The 18,318-nt window shown below is 42.6% G+C and overlaps 1 protein-coding gene across 1 annotated transcript in view; it reads left to right on the forward strand.

Moving 5' to 3' along the window:
- KIAA1217 (KIAA1217 ortholog) overlaps window positions 1-18,318 on the forward strand; it is a 245,689-nt gene that overhangs the window by 222,448 nt on the left and 4,923 nt on the right. Inside the window, exons 11-17 of the mRNA XM_075143936.1 lie at window positions 1,068-1,198; window positions 1,432-1,579; window positions 3,242-3,743; window positions 4,470-4,650; window positions 10,284-10,438; window positions 11,050-11,196; window positions 14,994-15,113. Coding sequence (XP_075000037.1) covers window positions 1,068-1,198; window positions 1,432-1,579; window positions 3,242-3,743; window positions 4,470-4,650; window positions 10,284-10,438; window positions 11,050-11,196; window positions 14,994-15,113 — 1,384 coding nt within the window. The remainder of the gene's footprint in view (window positions 1-1,067; window positions 1,199-1,431; window positions 1,580-3,241; window positions 3,744-4,469; window positions 4,651-10,283; window positions 10,439-11,049; window positions 11,197-14,993; window positions 15,114-18,318) is intronic.

Consider the following 18,318-nt stretch of genomic DNA (forward strand, 5'->3'; position numbering starts at 1 on the left):
ATGTGAGAAATGAGGCCCAAAATTAGGTTAAAATGAGTAGTCAATTTGTCAGTTCAGAGTTTGCTTGTTTTCAACCATACAATTAAACTGCTTCTCAGAATATTCCTGTTAGTAAATTTGGTATCTTAATAGAGGTGGATTTCTCTTAGAATGAATATTCAAGAAATGATCCTTCTAAGGTATTCGCATGGGTGTTTGTATAGTTGTGCATAATGCATTTCAGGTTTTTTTTAGAAATTTTTAAGCTTCTGTGTGGACACTCCAGCTAAAGCAATGTGGTCTCAACCTTAAATGGAAAAAAAGTGGCTCCCCCCAAAACAAAAATAAAGTTTATGTGTCTGAAGGATTGTGAAAATTTGTGTGAAGTATGGAAGCACTGGAAAAAATATTTGGAAACGTGATGAGGAAGCACCAGATGGAGCCGGAGGAAGCACGGGACAGCACTGGTTGGAAAAAACATCTGAAGTGATTCATTCTTGAATCCAAATGCTGAACAAGAGCTGCACGCTATGTATACTTGCTATTTCAGTATGGCTATTTGTGGAAACAGGACCCTGTATCCTGTCTAGCAGGACCCAGCAGATAAACAGGGTTGCATCAAGGGACCATTAGTGCCAGTTTTTGAGTTGTTATTTCACTGTGGGCATTCCTTTGCATGTCATCAGCAATGAGAAAATGCAAGGTGCAAACCAGTACTGGACGCAGTGGTACAGTGTGTCTGTACCCTTCTAGGATTTGCATCCCCAGAGGGCTGGCTGTTAGATGTGTTTCACCACCCCACCTGCCCTTTGTGGCACAGCTGCCCTGAGGTCAATATGCTCTGCACAGCTGCAGCCTGTCAGAGAAATCATTGACTTGGGCTAGTTACAAGCCTGTTCCTATGCTGTGAGCGTTGAGCACCCTCACTTTCCCTCATGGTACCCTGCTGTTTTTTCAGCCTGTGGTGCCAGATTTAAAGATGCCACAATTGAAGTTCCTGGTTTAGTTTAGTCCATTCATTTACATATATTTGATTGTAATGTGAAAGTCCTGCTTACATTTTATGTCCACTTTTTTTGTTTTGCTAGTGAGCTGGAGGCATTTGTTGAAGACCTGAAGAGGGACTCCACTGCTTCCAGTAAGACAGTTACACTGAAAGATGTTGAAGATGGAGCCTTTCTTTTGCGTCAGGTGGGGGAAGCTGTTGCCACCCTGAAAGGTATGTACTTTTCCTTTTTACTTTTGGTTCTTCTCTTTTAACCACGGTGGCTGAGAACAGTTTTGCCTTTGATCTGGAGGCATTAACTTTCGCTTCCAAAAAGATTTAAAGTTGGGATTAAGGAGCTTGTTGCATGGCCCCTGGACAGAGGTAGACACTCAACTATTTATCATCCATTTCTCCCCAGGGCTTTTATCATTTCTTGTTGAGCTTCACCGTTGTTGTCTTTGCAGGAGAGTTCCCGACATTGCAGAATAAAATGCGTGCGATCCTCCGGATTGAGGTAGAAGCCGTGAGGTTCCTAAAGGAAGAACCACACAAGCTAGACAGCTTGCTGAAACGTGTGCGCAGCATGACCGATATCCTTACCATGCTCAGGAGGTGATTTTTTTTTTTTTCCTTCAAAACTAAAGGATTTCCTCAAGCAGGGCTGGAACAGCTTTCAGGTTTGGGTTCTCCCCCTCTCCCCAGGCAATTTTGAGAAAAGCAACTTGCTTGCAGTATTTTATAGATTCTTCCTAGAGCCCTCTCAAAGGAAATCAAATTAACCTTTCCTGTGCTCTGTGCAGTGGTTCTGTTCTGACCAACAGCCCCAGTCATCGAGATCTTATGATTGAAACTAGCTCCCTCTGAACTCAACACTTCCAGATTTGGGAAGTAACTGGATGAGAAAGCTTACCGAGTGGCATCAGTCCCATACCTGAGCTAATTAACTGTAGGCATTTACAGCAATATCTAAGCTACTAGAAATATTCTCTAACACTGAAACGTGCATCCCCAAAAATGTAGCAGTAAGAAATAAAACAGGAAAAGATTCTAAGTGGATAAAGATACCCTAAACCTTCTGAAAGAAAGAAATATTTTTCAATATGCTTGTCAATTCCTGCAAATTCTTTATTCTATTCTTTGCAAGGAAGATATGTTAGAGAAAGTTGAAATATTAGATAAAATTTGTGTCCACTAAGTGCCAGTGTTTAGCTATGTTTGTCAGAATATATGAGCAGCAAATGACTGCTGATTTATATAAGGCAATAGGCATTGGATTTAATTCCTACTCAAAACCAGTGAATCAGGAAAAACTGTCAGTGGTGGTGGTCTCAATTTTACTTCAATTACAAGAAAATGTAAGTCATAAGCCTATTGTTGCTACCATTATTCTAAGGAATGTAGGGTTGTCATTATTTCCATATATCCTGTAGCATTTGTAAAATGGATTTGCCAGTACTGGCAGATGGATAAAATCATTTATGTAACAGGTGTTCTAAGAGCCATCACTTATTTTTCCAGGTAGATAAACATCTATATCCTTTCATATTAGTTTCCTTTTCTTAAAAATGACTACAGTTATTTCCTGTCTCACCCTGTTTGGGGAAAAAACCCAATAAACTATGCATGCCAAAGTTTTGCCAAAAGTAATTTTTTGCAGCAAAATTACATATTAAGCCTCATAAAGTCTGTTTCAATAATGGAAAAACTGATGGCATTTGATGGCTAGGTATACTCCGAAGCTCAGCCATTTCACAGCTAGCTGCCAGAAATAGTCCTCAGCCCGTTCTACCCCAAACTCTTGACAGACACAACCTTTGTGAAGTATCATTTGAAGGCTTTGTTTTGGCAATTTGCCAAACTGCTACCTCACATTCTTATGTAACTACCACTTTCTGTGCTAATAGTCCGGGAACATCTTGTTTAGCTAGATACAGTGTATAAAATTTAAGTCAACTGATTTCCATTCTTCCTCTAAAATCAACTCACTGTAACTCATGGTTGGATCAAAAAGTGCCAGTACATCCACGAAGGTTTGTAAACATTTAAAAAGGCAAAACCATCCTAATTAGAGTGGCCTCTTTAAAACTCTCAATCCCTGACTCTGAGAGGAAGCTATAAGATCACACAACTGAGAGCATCAGGAAGAAAAAACACCATTTTGATGTTTTTGATATAGGTGCTTTTCCCTTGCAAAAGTTTATTGTTAAGTATTGTTCATGACTGGCCTGTATGCTAACCAAGTGCCACGCTGTTGTGTTCAATTTGGCTGGGCAGACATGTTACAGAAGGACTGCTGAGGGGTGTGGATCCATCCCAAGCCGTGCAATACTCTGCTATGGAAAAGGCCACTGCAGCTGATGCTCTGAAAAACCAGGAGGAGCTCAAGCATACCCAGGGACACGCACAGCAAAACCTCACAGCAATCACATCAGAGTCCCAGGTGTCATCAGTCAAGTCAGAAGTTGTCCCCTTCTCAACAATGACGGTCCATCATGTACAGAGCTCGCCTGTTGTCATCCATCAGTCTCAGCACTCATCGGCCCTGGTCAACCATGCCCAGAGTTCACCCACCGCAGCCAGCCACAGCGAAGGTGTGCCGGCGGGTGGCCACCTCTCGGCCACCTCACCAGCCCCCCCACAAGAGCCCGCAACAGGATCCCAGCCCACACAAGCCACGCCAGTACCACAGGTCTCTGTCAATGGCACCACCATGCAAAGTCTTTTCATTGAGGAAATTCACAGTGCAAGTACCAGAAACCGAGCTGTATCAATTGAGGTACGGTGTATTCTACTCAACCAGTTGTCCTCTCTTTGCGTCTGAGCTCCCAGTCTTGCTCTTGAGATGGCAGGTGGGATTTTTCAAATGCATTCTGGGGATTTATATGCTTAACCCCTAACTACACCGTGCACTTCTGAAGATACCCTCTGATTTTAAATGCAACAGGATAATAACATATAAACAAAATGAGTAACTGTGTTTTTTAAATAACCTTTATTAAAAAAAAAATTCTTTTTTAGAATACCTTATTTTTGAACAATAACGTATGATTCTCTGGCAACACTTGCATCAGTGGATTTCATTCATGCTTTAAATCTCCATATCCCTCATTATGGAGAGGTAAAAGTGAGAGAGTTTCACTTCCAGTGGTTTCACACAGAGATATTGAGAAAACCCACAAGTGAACTTCCATGTCTTATTACAGACATGCACTTTAATCACCAGTGTGATATAGTAAGGCAGTGACACAAGATTTAAATTTTTCCTTTGTTCCTTTAGTGAGCAGTGGCCACTGTCAGTCTGTCATGTGTTTGTGCTATATCTAGCACAATGGAAGTCAGAAGCAGTGTACAATTAGTGTTAATGTATTTCCTCTAGTTGCTGACTAGAACCGAAAGAATCTATCCATATTCACCTGTAATATTTACATATGGATTTTTTTTTAAAGTAAGTGATTATAACAGAAATCAGAGAAATAAATAGGTGCTTTCTGTTTTTGTCTAGAAAGCTGAAAAGAAATGGGAAGAGAAAAGACAAAACCTCGATCACTATAATGGAAAGGAATTTGAAAAGCTCTTGGAAGAGGCCCAGGCCAATATAATGAAGTCAATTCCTAACCTGGAGATGCCTCCCCAGCCAGCAGCCCTGCCTAAAGGGGATGCAGCAGAAAAACTAGAAGTCTCAGGTAAGGCTTGGTAGAGTAAATGGTGCTAAAGAATTGCAAACTGGAAAAGAGAGGTTATTTTTCCTACTTTCTAGAATGGTTTTGGTTTACAGATTTCTGTGTTCTTGATCATACCTGTGAGAATGCCCCCAAGGAATAATGCAGGTCCTGTGGACAAGATGCAGTGATTTTGCAGATGCCAGTGTGGATAACCAGCTGAACACGAATTTCCCCATATTGCAACTGAGCGAGTGAGTTTGTCCTCTGGAAATAAAGACTCCTCGTGAGCAGGAGACTAAAAGTACGCGTTGCTTTTGACAGAGATGAGAGTGTCTGTATACTATACTATATCTAGTATACTGTGTTCAGTTTTGCACTTGGAAGTTTAGCATTACAGAGATCTCTGGAAAGAACCACAAAGAGTTTCAGCACAAATGATCTTACCATCAGAAACCTAAAAAGCTCTTTTTGTAGACATATTTGTTATCAAAAGAAGATCAAGACATGCCTGAAGTTTCTGAGGGTAAGGAGGCCTTTTAACTTTGCAGAACATGTTCCAACAAGTTCCAGCAATTGGAAGCTGAAGCTAGAAAAAGCCACATTAAAAGTTAACTGTCAAATTTTAACATTTAGAGTAACTTAATCACTGAAATTTAATTATGAACACATGGGATTCTCTGCCACTTCAAATCTTTAGCAATACTATGCTGCTCAGGCACAAGCTCTGCATCATGCAAGACCTGCTTAGAGAAATCCTTGAACCTATGTTAAGTTGAAAGTCAGACTATTTAATTTTAATAATCCTTGCTAACTTTGTAATCTTAAACTATAAATACAATCAATGTTTTAGATAAGTCCATCAGAGGTCTGAAAATGACCTGTGATTCTACATAACTGAGTTGTCTTGGAGAAGTGGATAGATATGTAGGAATGAATGAGTGATTTTCACAGTTGTTAGCATTCTGGCTGCCCACAGCTATGGTATAGATATACCGAGTTTCAAGTTGAATGTGAGTCAGACTGCGACCCTGTAGCAAAAAAAGTCAAACATCATAATGAGATGAACAGGAATATCTACAAGACACATGAATCTGCTCAGCAGTGGTGAGCTTTTACATAGAAATTTCCAAACTCAATGTTTTGGACTTCAAGAAAGACTTAACAAGTAGGAGGGAGTCAAGAGGACAGCAATGATAATGACCAGAGCTCTAAGAAAACATGATCTCTGGGGAAAAGAAAGAATTGGTTTTGTTTAGCATGAGGAAGCAAAGGCTGAGGAAGGACAAAGCAATCTCTGAATACATCAAAATCTGCTTAAAAAAGACCAACTTGCTTTGTGTGGGTAGAACAGCAGTAGAAGTTGGCAACTGCAACAGGAAGATCCAGTTTAGGTATTAGGGAAAAACCTTGTAATGATAAGCAAAATGAAGCACTGAAGAAGGCTGTGTGAGGCAATAAGGAGGATGTAAGATCCCCATCATTGGAGAGAATGGCTTAGACTAGCATTGATCAATAACTATATAGGTAGAGCTATTTTGTGGTAGCAGCATGATGGGGTGTCCTTCCAGTCCTATTTCTTTCACATGTCTGAATTTCTTCAAAGTTCAAGGAGCAAAGAAGATGCCTCAGCCAAACCTTGGATTTACCTCATTAGCCAAACATGAGTCAGCTGCAAAATTCTTACCCAGCTACTTAAACTATAGTCCACCTGGCTCAGCGGTCTGCCTCTGACAGAGGCAATGGGAGATACTGTCCGCGGGCAGCACAGAACCTGGCCACCTTTTGCAGTCTGCTAGCACTCCCCCAGCCCCTCCAATTGATATTAGAGAGAATATCCCAGCCTCCTCCTTTTCGTGTTCATTGTGGACCTTTTATCCACTAATTCCTCTATACCTGCTTATACCATTTGCCTCCCCACTGCTCTGTTTTAAAATGCTCTCGTACCGGCTTCACTGAGTTCCCCATAGTTGTGATATTCTGCAATTTGGCAAACAACAGCTCTGCATTCCCTTTATAAAATCATGAAGGCAGTGGATAGACCTTGATCATATCCTGGAGGTCTCAGCCTGCCCCGTGGGCTCCAAACTGCAAACTTGCAGCCTTTCTGGACTCTCCATCTAGGCCAGCTGCTCCCTCCCCAGGCTCGTTTCAGTTACCCTTTAACTCCACTGTGTCCTTCTGGAGCTGTAGAGACCAGAGCTGCATGCTGCACTCAAGGCGTTGGCATGCCAAGGTTGTAAATAGCTGCAAAACGATGCCCTGGGCCTTGTGTACACAAATTCATACAGAATTTGGGAAGAGTGTTTTCTTATCCAGCGTTTTGTTCTGGGGGCAACTTTAGCACTGACAAATTGTGGCTCCTTGGATGTTTCACAACATACATGTTTAAAATAAATTCTGTTGAGCCTCATAAAGTAATTTTAGAATTCTGGCACCATTCAATGAGGTTACTGGCTATCAACACAATTATCTTGTATAATGTGTGACATAAATAGAAAATGTCAGTGAAAATAAATACCATATGGGTGCAGTGAGCTGTGGCATCTTAAAAAGTGCAGAACACAATAACACAGAAGTTTTGTAACTCGCATAGTTAACTAATCCACTTCTAGAATATAATTTTGCACAGTGTGTAGCCAGCAGATTTAAGGAGAAATTTGATGGGATTGAGACATTTGCCTTCTGTTGTGCATAATGAATCCTGTAATAGTAACGTAAATAAGGGAACAGCTAAACTTTTCCTTAATATCTGATTAAGTATCTCACATGCCACCCAACTCTTCTATGATTCAATATGAAAATTCCAGTATCAGTCTGCTGTAAACTAGAAAACTGAGCAACATAAGTAAAGAGAGACCACCTACCTACTAATATAGTGCATAAGACTTTTTGGACATAAATTAGTGGAGTTCTCTCTTGGCTTTGCTGCAGAAGCCAGATAGATCACGTTGCCAGAATGTGTTGTCTCAGCCATTCTCCACACAGAACTCAATTAAGAAACTCTTTTTTTTTTTCCCTGCAAAGCGCAAAACAAAGTAAAATTACACTCTACACAATTTTGCAGGTGACTCTCTAAATAATTCTTTAATGTCTTGACTCTAACTCATCTTTGTTATCAAGATTGTTCAGTGAAAAATAAGGGGGTTGTCTCTAGCATGTGCATTAGAAAGTGGGCTCCTTCATTTCTCTTTTTGCCTTCATATGTGAGAATGCCCTGATTTTTGCAAGTGCTGAGTGATCAGTAGCTTCCATTAAAGACAATTTGCTTATTTGACTACAAGGGCTGCCTCAAGGCAGGCATTATTATTTTGAGATCGTTTTAAGACATGTTGGATTTTTTTGGTGCAAGTAGAAATTTGTATAGTGGGGGAAATTAATTCCAATCTGGCTGTGCCTGTTGAAGAATGCTTCAGTTCTGTGAAATGGCTGGCGGTGAACAACTCCCATTTTGTTCACAGAAGCGCTGAGCCCTTTGGCACCAAAGAAGGTACCATAAAGTAGCGGTTTTGATCATGGTTAGTCTCTGACTAAGTGAATTGTACTTGTCCATTTACTCCTCCCCCTGTAAATATGCTAGAAGAACTCAGCCGTAAGAAAAAAAAAGTATTAGAATAAGGTCTTCTCCTCAGTTTTTTTCCTCCAAAGTTTTTTTTTCCTTCCCATTTAGATTGGGGAAATAAAATTGTTTAGTAAAGAAAATAGAAATCCAGCTTTGAACTTTTACGTCTTGCCTGGTGTTGTTGCATTGACTGTGAGCAAACCCCATCACAACCTCTCCTTAATGACTCCAATTAAGGGATACGAGGGGATTAGCCTTCGACAGCCTGTGCACCTGCCACTCACCGACAATTTCTCTTGCCTGTGTTTCTCATTTTTATTTCCCATTTTGAACACGGAGATGGATGAATGCCTCACAGATGTGAAAGAGATGGTAGGAATCATTCTGTCTTTGTGCCTTCCATGTCTCTCATCCAGCCTTGCTCTTATTAAGTGTGCGAAAAACTTTGATGTTCTTGCAGTCAGAGCCGGTAGCAGTTTGAGGGTAATGGGTTGAGCCCATTAAAAGGAGCAGGGGTTTGCACAGGCCCCACATCATAGTTTGCTAAACGCCATCTTAGAGAATTACTCTGATTTTACAGCAGCAGTACATCTGATGTCACGAAAAACTTAGTGGTGCATATTGACCAAAGAAGTGGTCTAATGTAAAGTGCATCTGGAAATTCACTCTTGTTGCAATCTTGCGAGTGAGTGCCAGAGAAGCAGGGAGGGACATAATACAACAGAGCATTTCTTTAAGCTTAAGCAGTTTCAGAGAACATTTGAGCTAAGAAGGGAACAAAGATGAGGCCGGGTCAGACAAGGGCTCTGTCCAGCCCCAGGGGCCAGCTGGCATGTCAGAGAAGCCTGGCACAGCCCCGGGAGCGGGCAGTTATGCAATAACTTGCCCAAAGGGAATACTTAGCCCTAAACAGCTGGGTAATCCCAAAAGCAGGAGGTTTTATCTTTCTGGGTTATATTTATTCCAGCTGTTTATATAACACTGAGAAGCTGCAGAAAGATTGTTCTTTCACTCTTGAAAACAAACATTGTAAACAACAGCGTGAACACGGTGGCTGTTGCCATATATGATGCTTACTTAGCCTGTGACCAGAAACACATAGGGACAGGTCACGAGCAATGTAATGCTTCTGGAAAAATGCCATCCATTGATGGTGGGGAAGAGGAAGTGGCAGCTGGGTGGGGAAGCATCTTGGTGGGGAAATACCAGTTTGAGAAACTGATCTTTTCTTGGAAGACTCTCCTTGGAAAGCAAGGGCTGGCTCTGCTCAGCTATTGGATTTGGTATTTGAATCTTTGTGGGTTAGCAAAATATACACGTAGGGGTCTTATATATTAATTCAAAGGCAAACTTGTGCATTCCTGGAATAGTTAGTAGTAAGTAAAGTGAAAACAAATGCTGTCTTAGAAGAGAAGCAAGTGCAGTTGCTGTTGGTGCTCTCCTGCCCTGCTCAGGGGCGAGAGGACTCATTGAACTGGAGAGGTGGCATTTCCAGAGCAGTGTTTACATTTTCCCTCTCAGCCTTTGCCTGAACTTAGCTAGTTTTGTCCAACTATAAAATGGACAAAACTCTACAGCTCCTCTCCTAGCACCTTGCCAGCAGCACCTCCCAGGCAGAATAGAAATGTGTGCTGTTTGCTTCAGAATTGCTGAGAACAACATGAAGCCTCCAGGTTTGGTGTCTTGCTAGTAGCCACATCAGTAGCCACACTTTACAAGGAGGCTACAGGGGCACTATCTGTAACCAGGTACCTAGCTGAACCTGCACATTACATGCTTCTTTACAAGTGATTGATTTGCAGAAGTGCGCTGTGCTGTCACACTTTTACACCAAGGGCTGAAACCCAGCCACAGTGACGTGGGGGACAAGATTTTTGCTGAAAATTTCTGGGTAAAATGACGTGACAGTGCAAGTGCAGCACTGTCTGCTTTTGTTCAAGGCACTTCCACTTGAATCCCAAATGTGTTTCTATTCATATATGTTTAGCAGCAGGACGTTTTAAGACATTTTTTTCCTTTCCAATTGAGGCAGGGATGCAAATACTTTATCCGTCCTTCACCTATGCTCACTTTGTGCTGCTCTGTTTACTTGCAGAAGAAGTTCCTGATGGAGAACAGGATAATGACAAACTGACCAAGTCTCCACCTCCTCCACCTCCGCGGCGCAGTTACCTGCCAGGTTCAGGACTAACCACAACGAGATCAGGAGATGTCGTCTATGCAGCCAGAAAAGAGGCTGCTGCTGTCAAGGTTTGATGATTCAGACTCTAGGCAATCAGACTGTTGATGAGTGCCTGGCACAGAGAAACATTCCCAGGCTTGGGCTGTGTCTATAAACCACAAAATAAGTTGAGACAGAGCTACGTCCTGGAGAGCTACTGAAACTGCTTCCCAGGAAACACTACTGTTAAGCCAAATGAACAAGTAAGGTTTGATCAGTTCTGTTTACAGGAGTCTTGCTACTCTTATCTCCTAGCAATGTAGAAGGCAAGTCACAGCCTGCTTTCATTTAGAATGGTAAGAAGATTAAAAATAAAAAAAGCACGCCTTACACAGATGGGGAAGATCAGCTCAGATTTGAGAGCATTTTTACAGAAATGTTGCAAATTAGTTTCTTGGGCTTCCTTTCCCCGTCTATTCTGTTCCCTGGAGGAAGTGGAGGGAAGTCCAAGTTAGGAATCTTTTTAATCTGTGAACATCAGCAATATTGGTTGCTTTTGAACTGATGAAGTAGCAGTCTCCTTAAAAAGGAAGAGGGACCTTGCAACAGGGGAATTGCAGTAGTGTTGAATTTTCTGTGTTTGCTTTGATCAGGAGGGCTCAACTATATTTTCTGTCTGTGCCTTCTCATCCCCTTGTAGGAATGCAGTGAAGATGCTGGGCAAATAGCACAATCCAAAGCCCCTAAAGAGGATCAGGCATTGTCTCGGAGCACAGGGCATGCTGTAGCATCAGCTGCAAAAGATGAAGAGGAAGAGGAAGGAGATAAAATAATGGCAGAATTACAGGTATGCCCTTTGGGTTGCACATGAAGACACCTGTGCCCAATATCACTTCTAGGGCCTCGGCACAATTTATAGCTCAGAACATGAAGGAAAGTAGGTCTGCCAGTCTCACCCGGTCCCACTTTATTGCACTGGGTGGTACACGTTTTGTAAGCACCACCCAAATTTTGTGCGAGAGGTCTGGAGCTGAGCGAGTGGTCAAGAATGCAGGGGTTACCACTGGAGAATCTTACACACGTAGATGGGACAAGTCAAATATTGGTGTGCATTGGGTGTGGTTGTCCCTGGCCTAGCATTTCTCACTTAGTACCCGACCGGCAAGGTGCTGAGAGCCCATCATTTGTGTTAACATTGGTGGGAACAGAGGATACAGGGTCTGCTCCTGGCGGGTTGTGCTCACTTGTTCTGTGCCATGGCCCAATGTTTCTCAGGGTGTTTGAACATTGAAACATTTGCTGTTCCCTGTTGTGTAACTGGTGCATTACTCTGCCATAGCAGAGTGGCATAGGAGTAGTGCTCTCTTGCTGGTCCTTCGCTTGATAGCACATAGGCCGGTTTAGTTCAGTTAGATGCTGCAGTAAAAGCCAACTATTCCAGCTACCATCAGCGAGCTCCAGCTTCCCAGGGGCACCCTCTGTCCTCTTCCGTGCCCACATGAGGAAAGGAGATGTGGATCAGCTTAACTGGCTATAACTTCTGTTGTTGGGGTGTTTCAGAGCACTTGTCACAACCTGAGATGATCCTGCTGTCCACCTGCCGAAAGGTGGGTTTGGTGCTGCCCAGGGAGTGTTTGCAGCACAGGAGACATGGATATTAAGCAGCAACTGTTACATGTGATGAGTGCACCCTGCTCAACTCTCACCCACCAGCGCTTCAAACTGCTGGTTTGCAAGTTTACCTGCAGTGGTTTACCCTTGTCCCCTGTTTGTGTGCTAATGGCTAGTGTGACAGGAGAGCTGGGGACAGTGAAACTGTCATTGTCTCCTGTCTCCAGGAAAGCAACCCGGCTGCCTTGCAACTGGTGACAATGAAATGGAGGTTAAGGTCTGGAAAGGGGGCTCAGGGAAGCTAAGGAGGACAAATAGACATGGTAGCTCAACAGGGAATGAATGTCTGAGTACTAGTTTTGGGGACAAGCAATGCTCATTTTAAACAAATACCAAAATATCAGGTACATTTTAAAAGGTTGACAGGGTACCGTGTTTTAGAAAGGGCAAACTGCTTGATCCAAAAGCTACAGGCTCATTACTGTGATATCAGTCATAGGCAGAATAATGGAAAATCAGGTACGGGATTCAACCACTGAAGAACTAAAGAACAGATGTAAACAGTTATGCTAGTAAACACAGTAAAATGGAACACAGATCTGTCAAAGCAAACAACACTCTTTGATCAGGTAGCAGGTTTGACTGCTTGAACTGAATTGTATACTATAAACATTTTTGTGAGTCATTTGATCAAACATCATACAACATTCTGATAAAAATCTGGCACCATCAAGTATACAAAAAAAAAAAAAAAAGGACAATTGAGAGCTGTATGGCTCTGAAAGTGTTGCCTTTGATGCACGTGTTTATAGTCAGGTCCCACAGAGACCAGCTACAGGCCCAGTGCCACTCTGTATTTTCATCAATGGCCTGGAAATACATTTAAAATCCTTACTGTTTAAACCAGCTTAATTAAAACTAGTGAAGTATAAGAGCAGGGAGATGATAGCAATCACATAGTGGTCAAAAGTCCACATGAAGAACATCAACTATAGGCCAAACCACAACTGTATGTCTTGGAAAGGAGCAGGAGTTGCAGTAACAAGCTGACAGGAGGTCCCAGGTCAGTGCTGTTGCCACGAAGTTATGTCTGATTTGGGTGTAGATATGAGGACAGGGAGTGTTTTTATCTCTGTGTACAGGATCAGTGAGATCAGCACTGGGCTGCTCCATCCGTGACTAAGTGTCCATGCATCCCCTATTTGAAAAGGCTGTTAAGGATATGAAGGTTCAGAAGAGACTTGAGTACAATGTGGAGGTGCCTTCATGGGAAGTATCTTTTTAATCTAGGAGAAAAAGGCATACTAATATCAGCTGCTATAGCACAAAATGTATTTGGACCCTATTACAGATATTTCGGAGCAAAAGTGATAAATAAACAAATTACCAAGGGAAATAATGGATTCTTCATCACTTAAAATCTGAAGGACTTTGAGGATGCCTTTGTAGATGGTATGCCTAACTCAAAAACACATCACTGGTCTCACAAATGGGTAAGCTGGGGAAAGTCCATACCCTGTATTATGAGGGGTGAGACTACTTGGTCTAATAGTTCTGTGTCATCTTAGGTACTCTGGTCTATAAACACATACAAATAGGATGTAACGGAAAATCAGAAGAAACTTTACAGCCTGCTTTTTGCTCTGGATTTTTTCATTATTGTTATTTTTCTGATTTTGCATAAACATGCAATACCTATGAGGAGTACAATAGTTAAAGAACAGGCCTGATTCTAATCTGTAATCAGGGCTATTAATTTCATGAGAGTTGCCAGGAATTAAATAATTTCCCTACTACATAGTATACGAATACAATCTTATTGCGTGTAAGAGTGCGTTTGAGTCCTGTAAGCACCCCTCCCTCATTCCCCTGGCTGACAGAGATGTCCTGCCTGTACATCTCACCAATGGCAGACTGTGCCATTAGAGGCCTGCAGAAATCCCAGTGATGCACACTTGGAGCCAGCTCTGCGCAATGGTGGCAGTGATGGTTCTGCTCCTCGGGATCTGGGAGCCAGCTGGATAGAGAAACCCAAGGGAAATGGAAAGAGGATAGCAAGACAAAGGGCTGAAAAGTCCAGGCCATGCCCTGGGGTACACACAGTGGGAGGCCAGTGGTTCGCAAGCCCATATATTGGGGTGTTTCCAGACCAGGAGGAACCTGAAGTGGACTGTCACCATCTAGAGCATTAGGGAGAGCTGTGGCAAAGACACACACCGCCAAGTTTTAATAAGTTTGTGTGGGGAGAAGTGGTGCATGCATTATGTGCCATAAGACAGACAAATCTGGGAGCTGAGTGGACAGCAAGGGGTAGGGTAGAGGTATTAGATGCCGCCTTCTCTCATTTATTGAATGTGTAAGGCCTGCTGCTCCCACCTCTTCCTCACATTTCTACAGGCAACATATAGATCGCTTCCAGATGAGAACATCTGGGGAAGAAAATATATATTTCCGCTCTGTTGTCCAGGGAAACAGCAAACCCCTGCTAATGGGAATGGAGGTGAGAAAGCATAAAAGAAGCACAAGAGAAGTGTTTGGGGATAGTAAATGGATTAAAGAGAGCTGAGCTTTGGGATTTGTTTATTTTAACTCATAAAACCTTAGGTTTAGTTATTAAGTGATGTGTGGTCGAGGCCAAAATACGTCTGATGATAGGGATTTTGAGGATATCAGACACTAGGAAGGGAAGTAGGTAGTGTCGCAAGCCCAAAGTTTGTCATGGGCTTCCTACTTAAGTTTGGATAGTTTGCAGCACCTCTGTGTGCCTTCGTCTCCCCATCTGTAAAAATAGAAATCAAGCTTGTCTCCCTGCAGGGGACATTGAGGTCAGCATCATGAGTTAGACTGCAGTCTTGGCAGATTGGAGGGTGTGCCCTCTTAGTCTGATAGTCTAAAATCTCTATTATCTCATGAGCTTGTAAATAATATTGTTGAGCTGTGAATGTTAAAAACAAATGCTCTCTTGGTCATCTCCAGACATTTCTGTATCAAAGCTACTTGGTCTCCTGATAACCTGCAGTATTTATTTCCTAGGCTTTCCAGAAGTGCTCTTTTATGGATGTAAACTCAAACAGTCATGCTGAACAGTCCAGAAATGATACACATGTTAAAGACATAAGGCCTGGGACTTTAATGCATCACAAGGAAAAGAAGGTAACAAGTGGCATTTGTAAACATGCCACCCGGTCTTGGCATAACCTTCTTTCCTTCAAAACTAATCTTATATCTTGTGTCCTGTTCTCTCTAACCCCCACCACCACTGCCCAGTGGTTTCCTTCCTTTTATCTCAGTATGACTCAGAAACGCTCATATGGAACGTTGTATCAATCTATATCTACATTACGTGTCTCATCAGCAATTATACAAAGTTTGCATGAAGTTTTATGATTCTGTGAAATCAAAATTAAAAGAGGATCCATCAGTTTCTGCCAAAGAGATGCTCGTACTCCTCAGAACATCCTTCCAGTGCTGTTCTGGCAATGGATGGTGAAGCATCTCTCCTAAGCTTTGTACTTGTCTTGAGAAGAAACAGTGATTCCTCTCAGTCCCGAGAGCCACTTTAGAAAATTTCTGCTTTATTTTGCTTCATTTATTGGTCCCAGAAATAGTTATTAGATATTCAGAAATCCCATCAGTTTATTGGAAGATAGAGTCAAGGTGGATGGGCCGAATTTGCCCTTATTCTGAAAGTTAATGTCCAAGATTCACTCTTCGATGATGGGATTCAGAGGAGGTGCCACATGTCTGGGGCCATAGCCAAGTTGGGGTGCATTTCACGGCTGTGTCTGGACTGGGGTTGCCATTTGAGCTGTGATTGGCCTTAGTGGGCAGCCAATGTGCAGGATGAAGAAAAGGACAAATATTTCTGCCTTTGCAGACCTCTTCTTTAAGTTTAAGAATAACGACTTGAATCGTTGCTGGGTTTATGGAGTCGTGCAGGCATTGTCAGCCAAATGCCAGTTTGCAATGGAGGGGTGTATGGTGGGGAAGAAAACACGGCTCTTCAGCACAGCATTTCAACTTTGTCATGCATTTTGTGTGTGTATGCAGATTGGAAATAGCAGTGATACCTTCTCTGATGTAACATCATGAGTAGCTCCCCAAGGATTTTATGGGAGACATTGCACTTCGACTTCATTTGACAGAAACTGGCAGGGAGAGAGAAAATGACTGACAGGCCCTCAAGGCAGAGAAGAACCCAGCTGCCCTAACCACAGTGAGCTGCATCTGCATAGGGTCACCGTCAGCTGTAGGGTCACCTTGCAGCTGTAAAGCACAAGGTGACAGCTAGATGGTGGTGTCTGATATATTATTAGCATCAAAATCCATACCTCCCCCAGAAGGTACCGCTGCCAGGTCAGGGCATTGCACAGAAGGACTTGGCTTGGAGCTGCCCAAACAGCAGTTCTGGTTTAAAGCTGCAAACACCTGGCTGGGTGAGGGTACAAGTTCATGGGTATGAGTAAAAGGGAAAAACTGCTTTGTTGTGGAGTGTATGACAGTGTTAGGAGGAAAAAAAGTGTGAACGTATCTCTATTTGTCCTCATTACTACTGGTGTCAGAATGAGAAGATCATATTGTTACACAAAAACCTGGGTCACCACTCAAGACGCTGCACATCCTGCAGCACAAATGTTTCTTTGAAAGGTGCTGCCAAGTAATTGCCATAAACTGCTATTTATTGGAATGACACAGAGTCCAGGAAATTAAGGTTAATGAGATCTGTTTTTGTCATCTGACATGACAGTGTGTTTGTTGGCTTTAAATATGGAGCCTTATGGTCATGATAAACTCGTAGAGGAAACGAATTTTGTTGTGGTTTTAATTTTTAGTAGAAAGGCAGCAGTTCGTAACATGAGATATATTGTACAATGACACCACGAGGTGTTGCACTGATGCTTGGAACAAGAAGTGGAACTTGCTAAAAAAGATATAGAGAAATGGGAACTCACTCACTGAGTCAGCATATCCACAGGCAACAAGGGCCATTAAATGGCCTGACCTAATTCTGGGAGCTCTGACAGGTAATGGGACTGGAAGGCGCTTACCACTTAGCAAGTCTGGGCCTGAGGTGACCATGAGCCCCGGCGTTTTGTTCTGATACCAGCTCTCAGCACAAAGTGCAGACAGCGTCAGCCTGCCCGCTGATGCCTCGCTGGCTGTGGCTGGTTTGCATGATAGCCCCTCCTTATTTAGAAATATGAGGAATGTCAAGGTATCCGTGTAGCAGCTGCACAGCCTTGTTACTGCTAATAAGCCTTCGTAGAGATGAACTGTGACTCTAGTCTATTGCTGACTTTCTCGCTCCTGCATTTTGACTGTGTGTAAAGTTTTTCTGTGTAAAATCTTCAGACAGTATATAAGAAAATATCACACAAGATGTAGAAACTATACCTTGTGAACTTCTGTATGCATGGGGAGTGCATTGGATTATAGCCAACCTGTGGATTTCTGTACCGTCACTCATTCATCTCAGCTGAGAGAGAGATTCTCCTGACTGATCTTCTGCACGCCATGATGCTCATATAAGTATAATCTGTCCTTCTGGTGTGTTAGGAGTCAGCTTCTAGTCTCAAGCAGTGTCAGCAGTAAGGCTTTTGGCTCACTGCCTTCAGGCACTTGAGGCCAGATTTCATTTCCTTCTTGGCGAGCCGTCTTTTGACTGTAGATTTCTCTCTTGCTCGTTCATAGGCATGGTGTCTCTTCAGGTCATTCCCTCACCCTGATGATTGGTGTTTATCCTAAGCTGTCACTAGCACTTAACAAACCAAGCCCCAAAGAAAACCCTGGTATTATGAAACAGCATCTCCAGGGGACCTCGTTTGAAAATAAAGAAAAAAGTCCCCTTAAATTTGTATTGCTGGGAATATACTACTTTTGAGCTAGTGGATAACGTCTCTGTGTGCTGTTCGGAGTTGCTTCTATAAATGAATGTAGCTCAGTGTTTCATTCTGCACTTCCATGGGCGCTGCAGTGTGCCGCTGGTAATTTTAAGGAGTACTTTTAAGCTCTGGCAAGGATTTAGAAATGCTCAGACGGTGATCATATTAACTGTGATGGAACCGCGCTTCGCAGGTGTGAGCAACATTAGAAGCAGCAAAATGTCGTAATTTGAAAATCAGCTTTTACAGGTACAAAACTTCCTTTCAAAGTTAGCCAGACTCTTGCATTTGGCACTCCGGAGAGCTAGCAAGCCGTAGCGCCCTGCTGTCAGCCCTTCCACGTCAGGCTCCCTTTGATGTGTCCCAGCAGAACTTAATCAGATACTGTGAATCTTTTCAACTTCAATCTTATACAAACTAGGAATTTTTTTTTAACTGGAAAGTAAGCAGGTCAAGGTAGCACTGTGCTGGAAATA

Source organism: Calonectris borealis, chromosome 2 (assembly GCF_964195595.1).
Source record: "Calonectris borealis chromosome 2, bCalBor7.hap1.2, whole genome shotgun sequence".
In the NCBI taxonomy this organism is placed as follows: domain Eukaryota; kingdom Metazoa; phylum Chordata; class Aves; order Procellariiformes; family Procellariidae; genus Calonectris; species Calonectris borealis.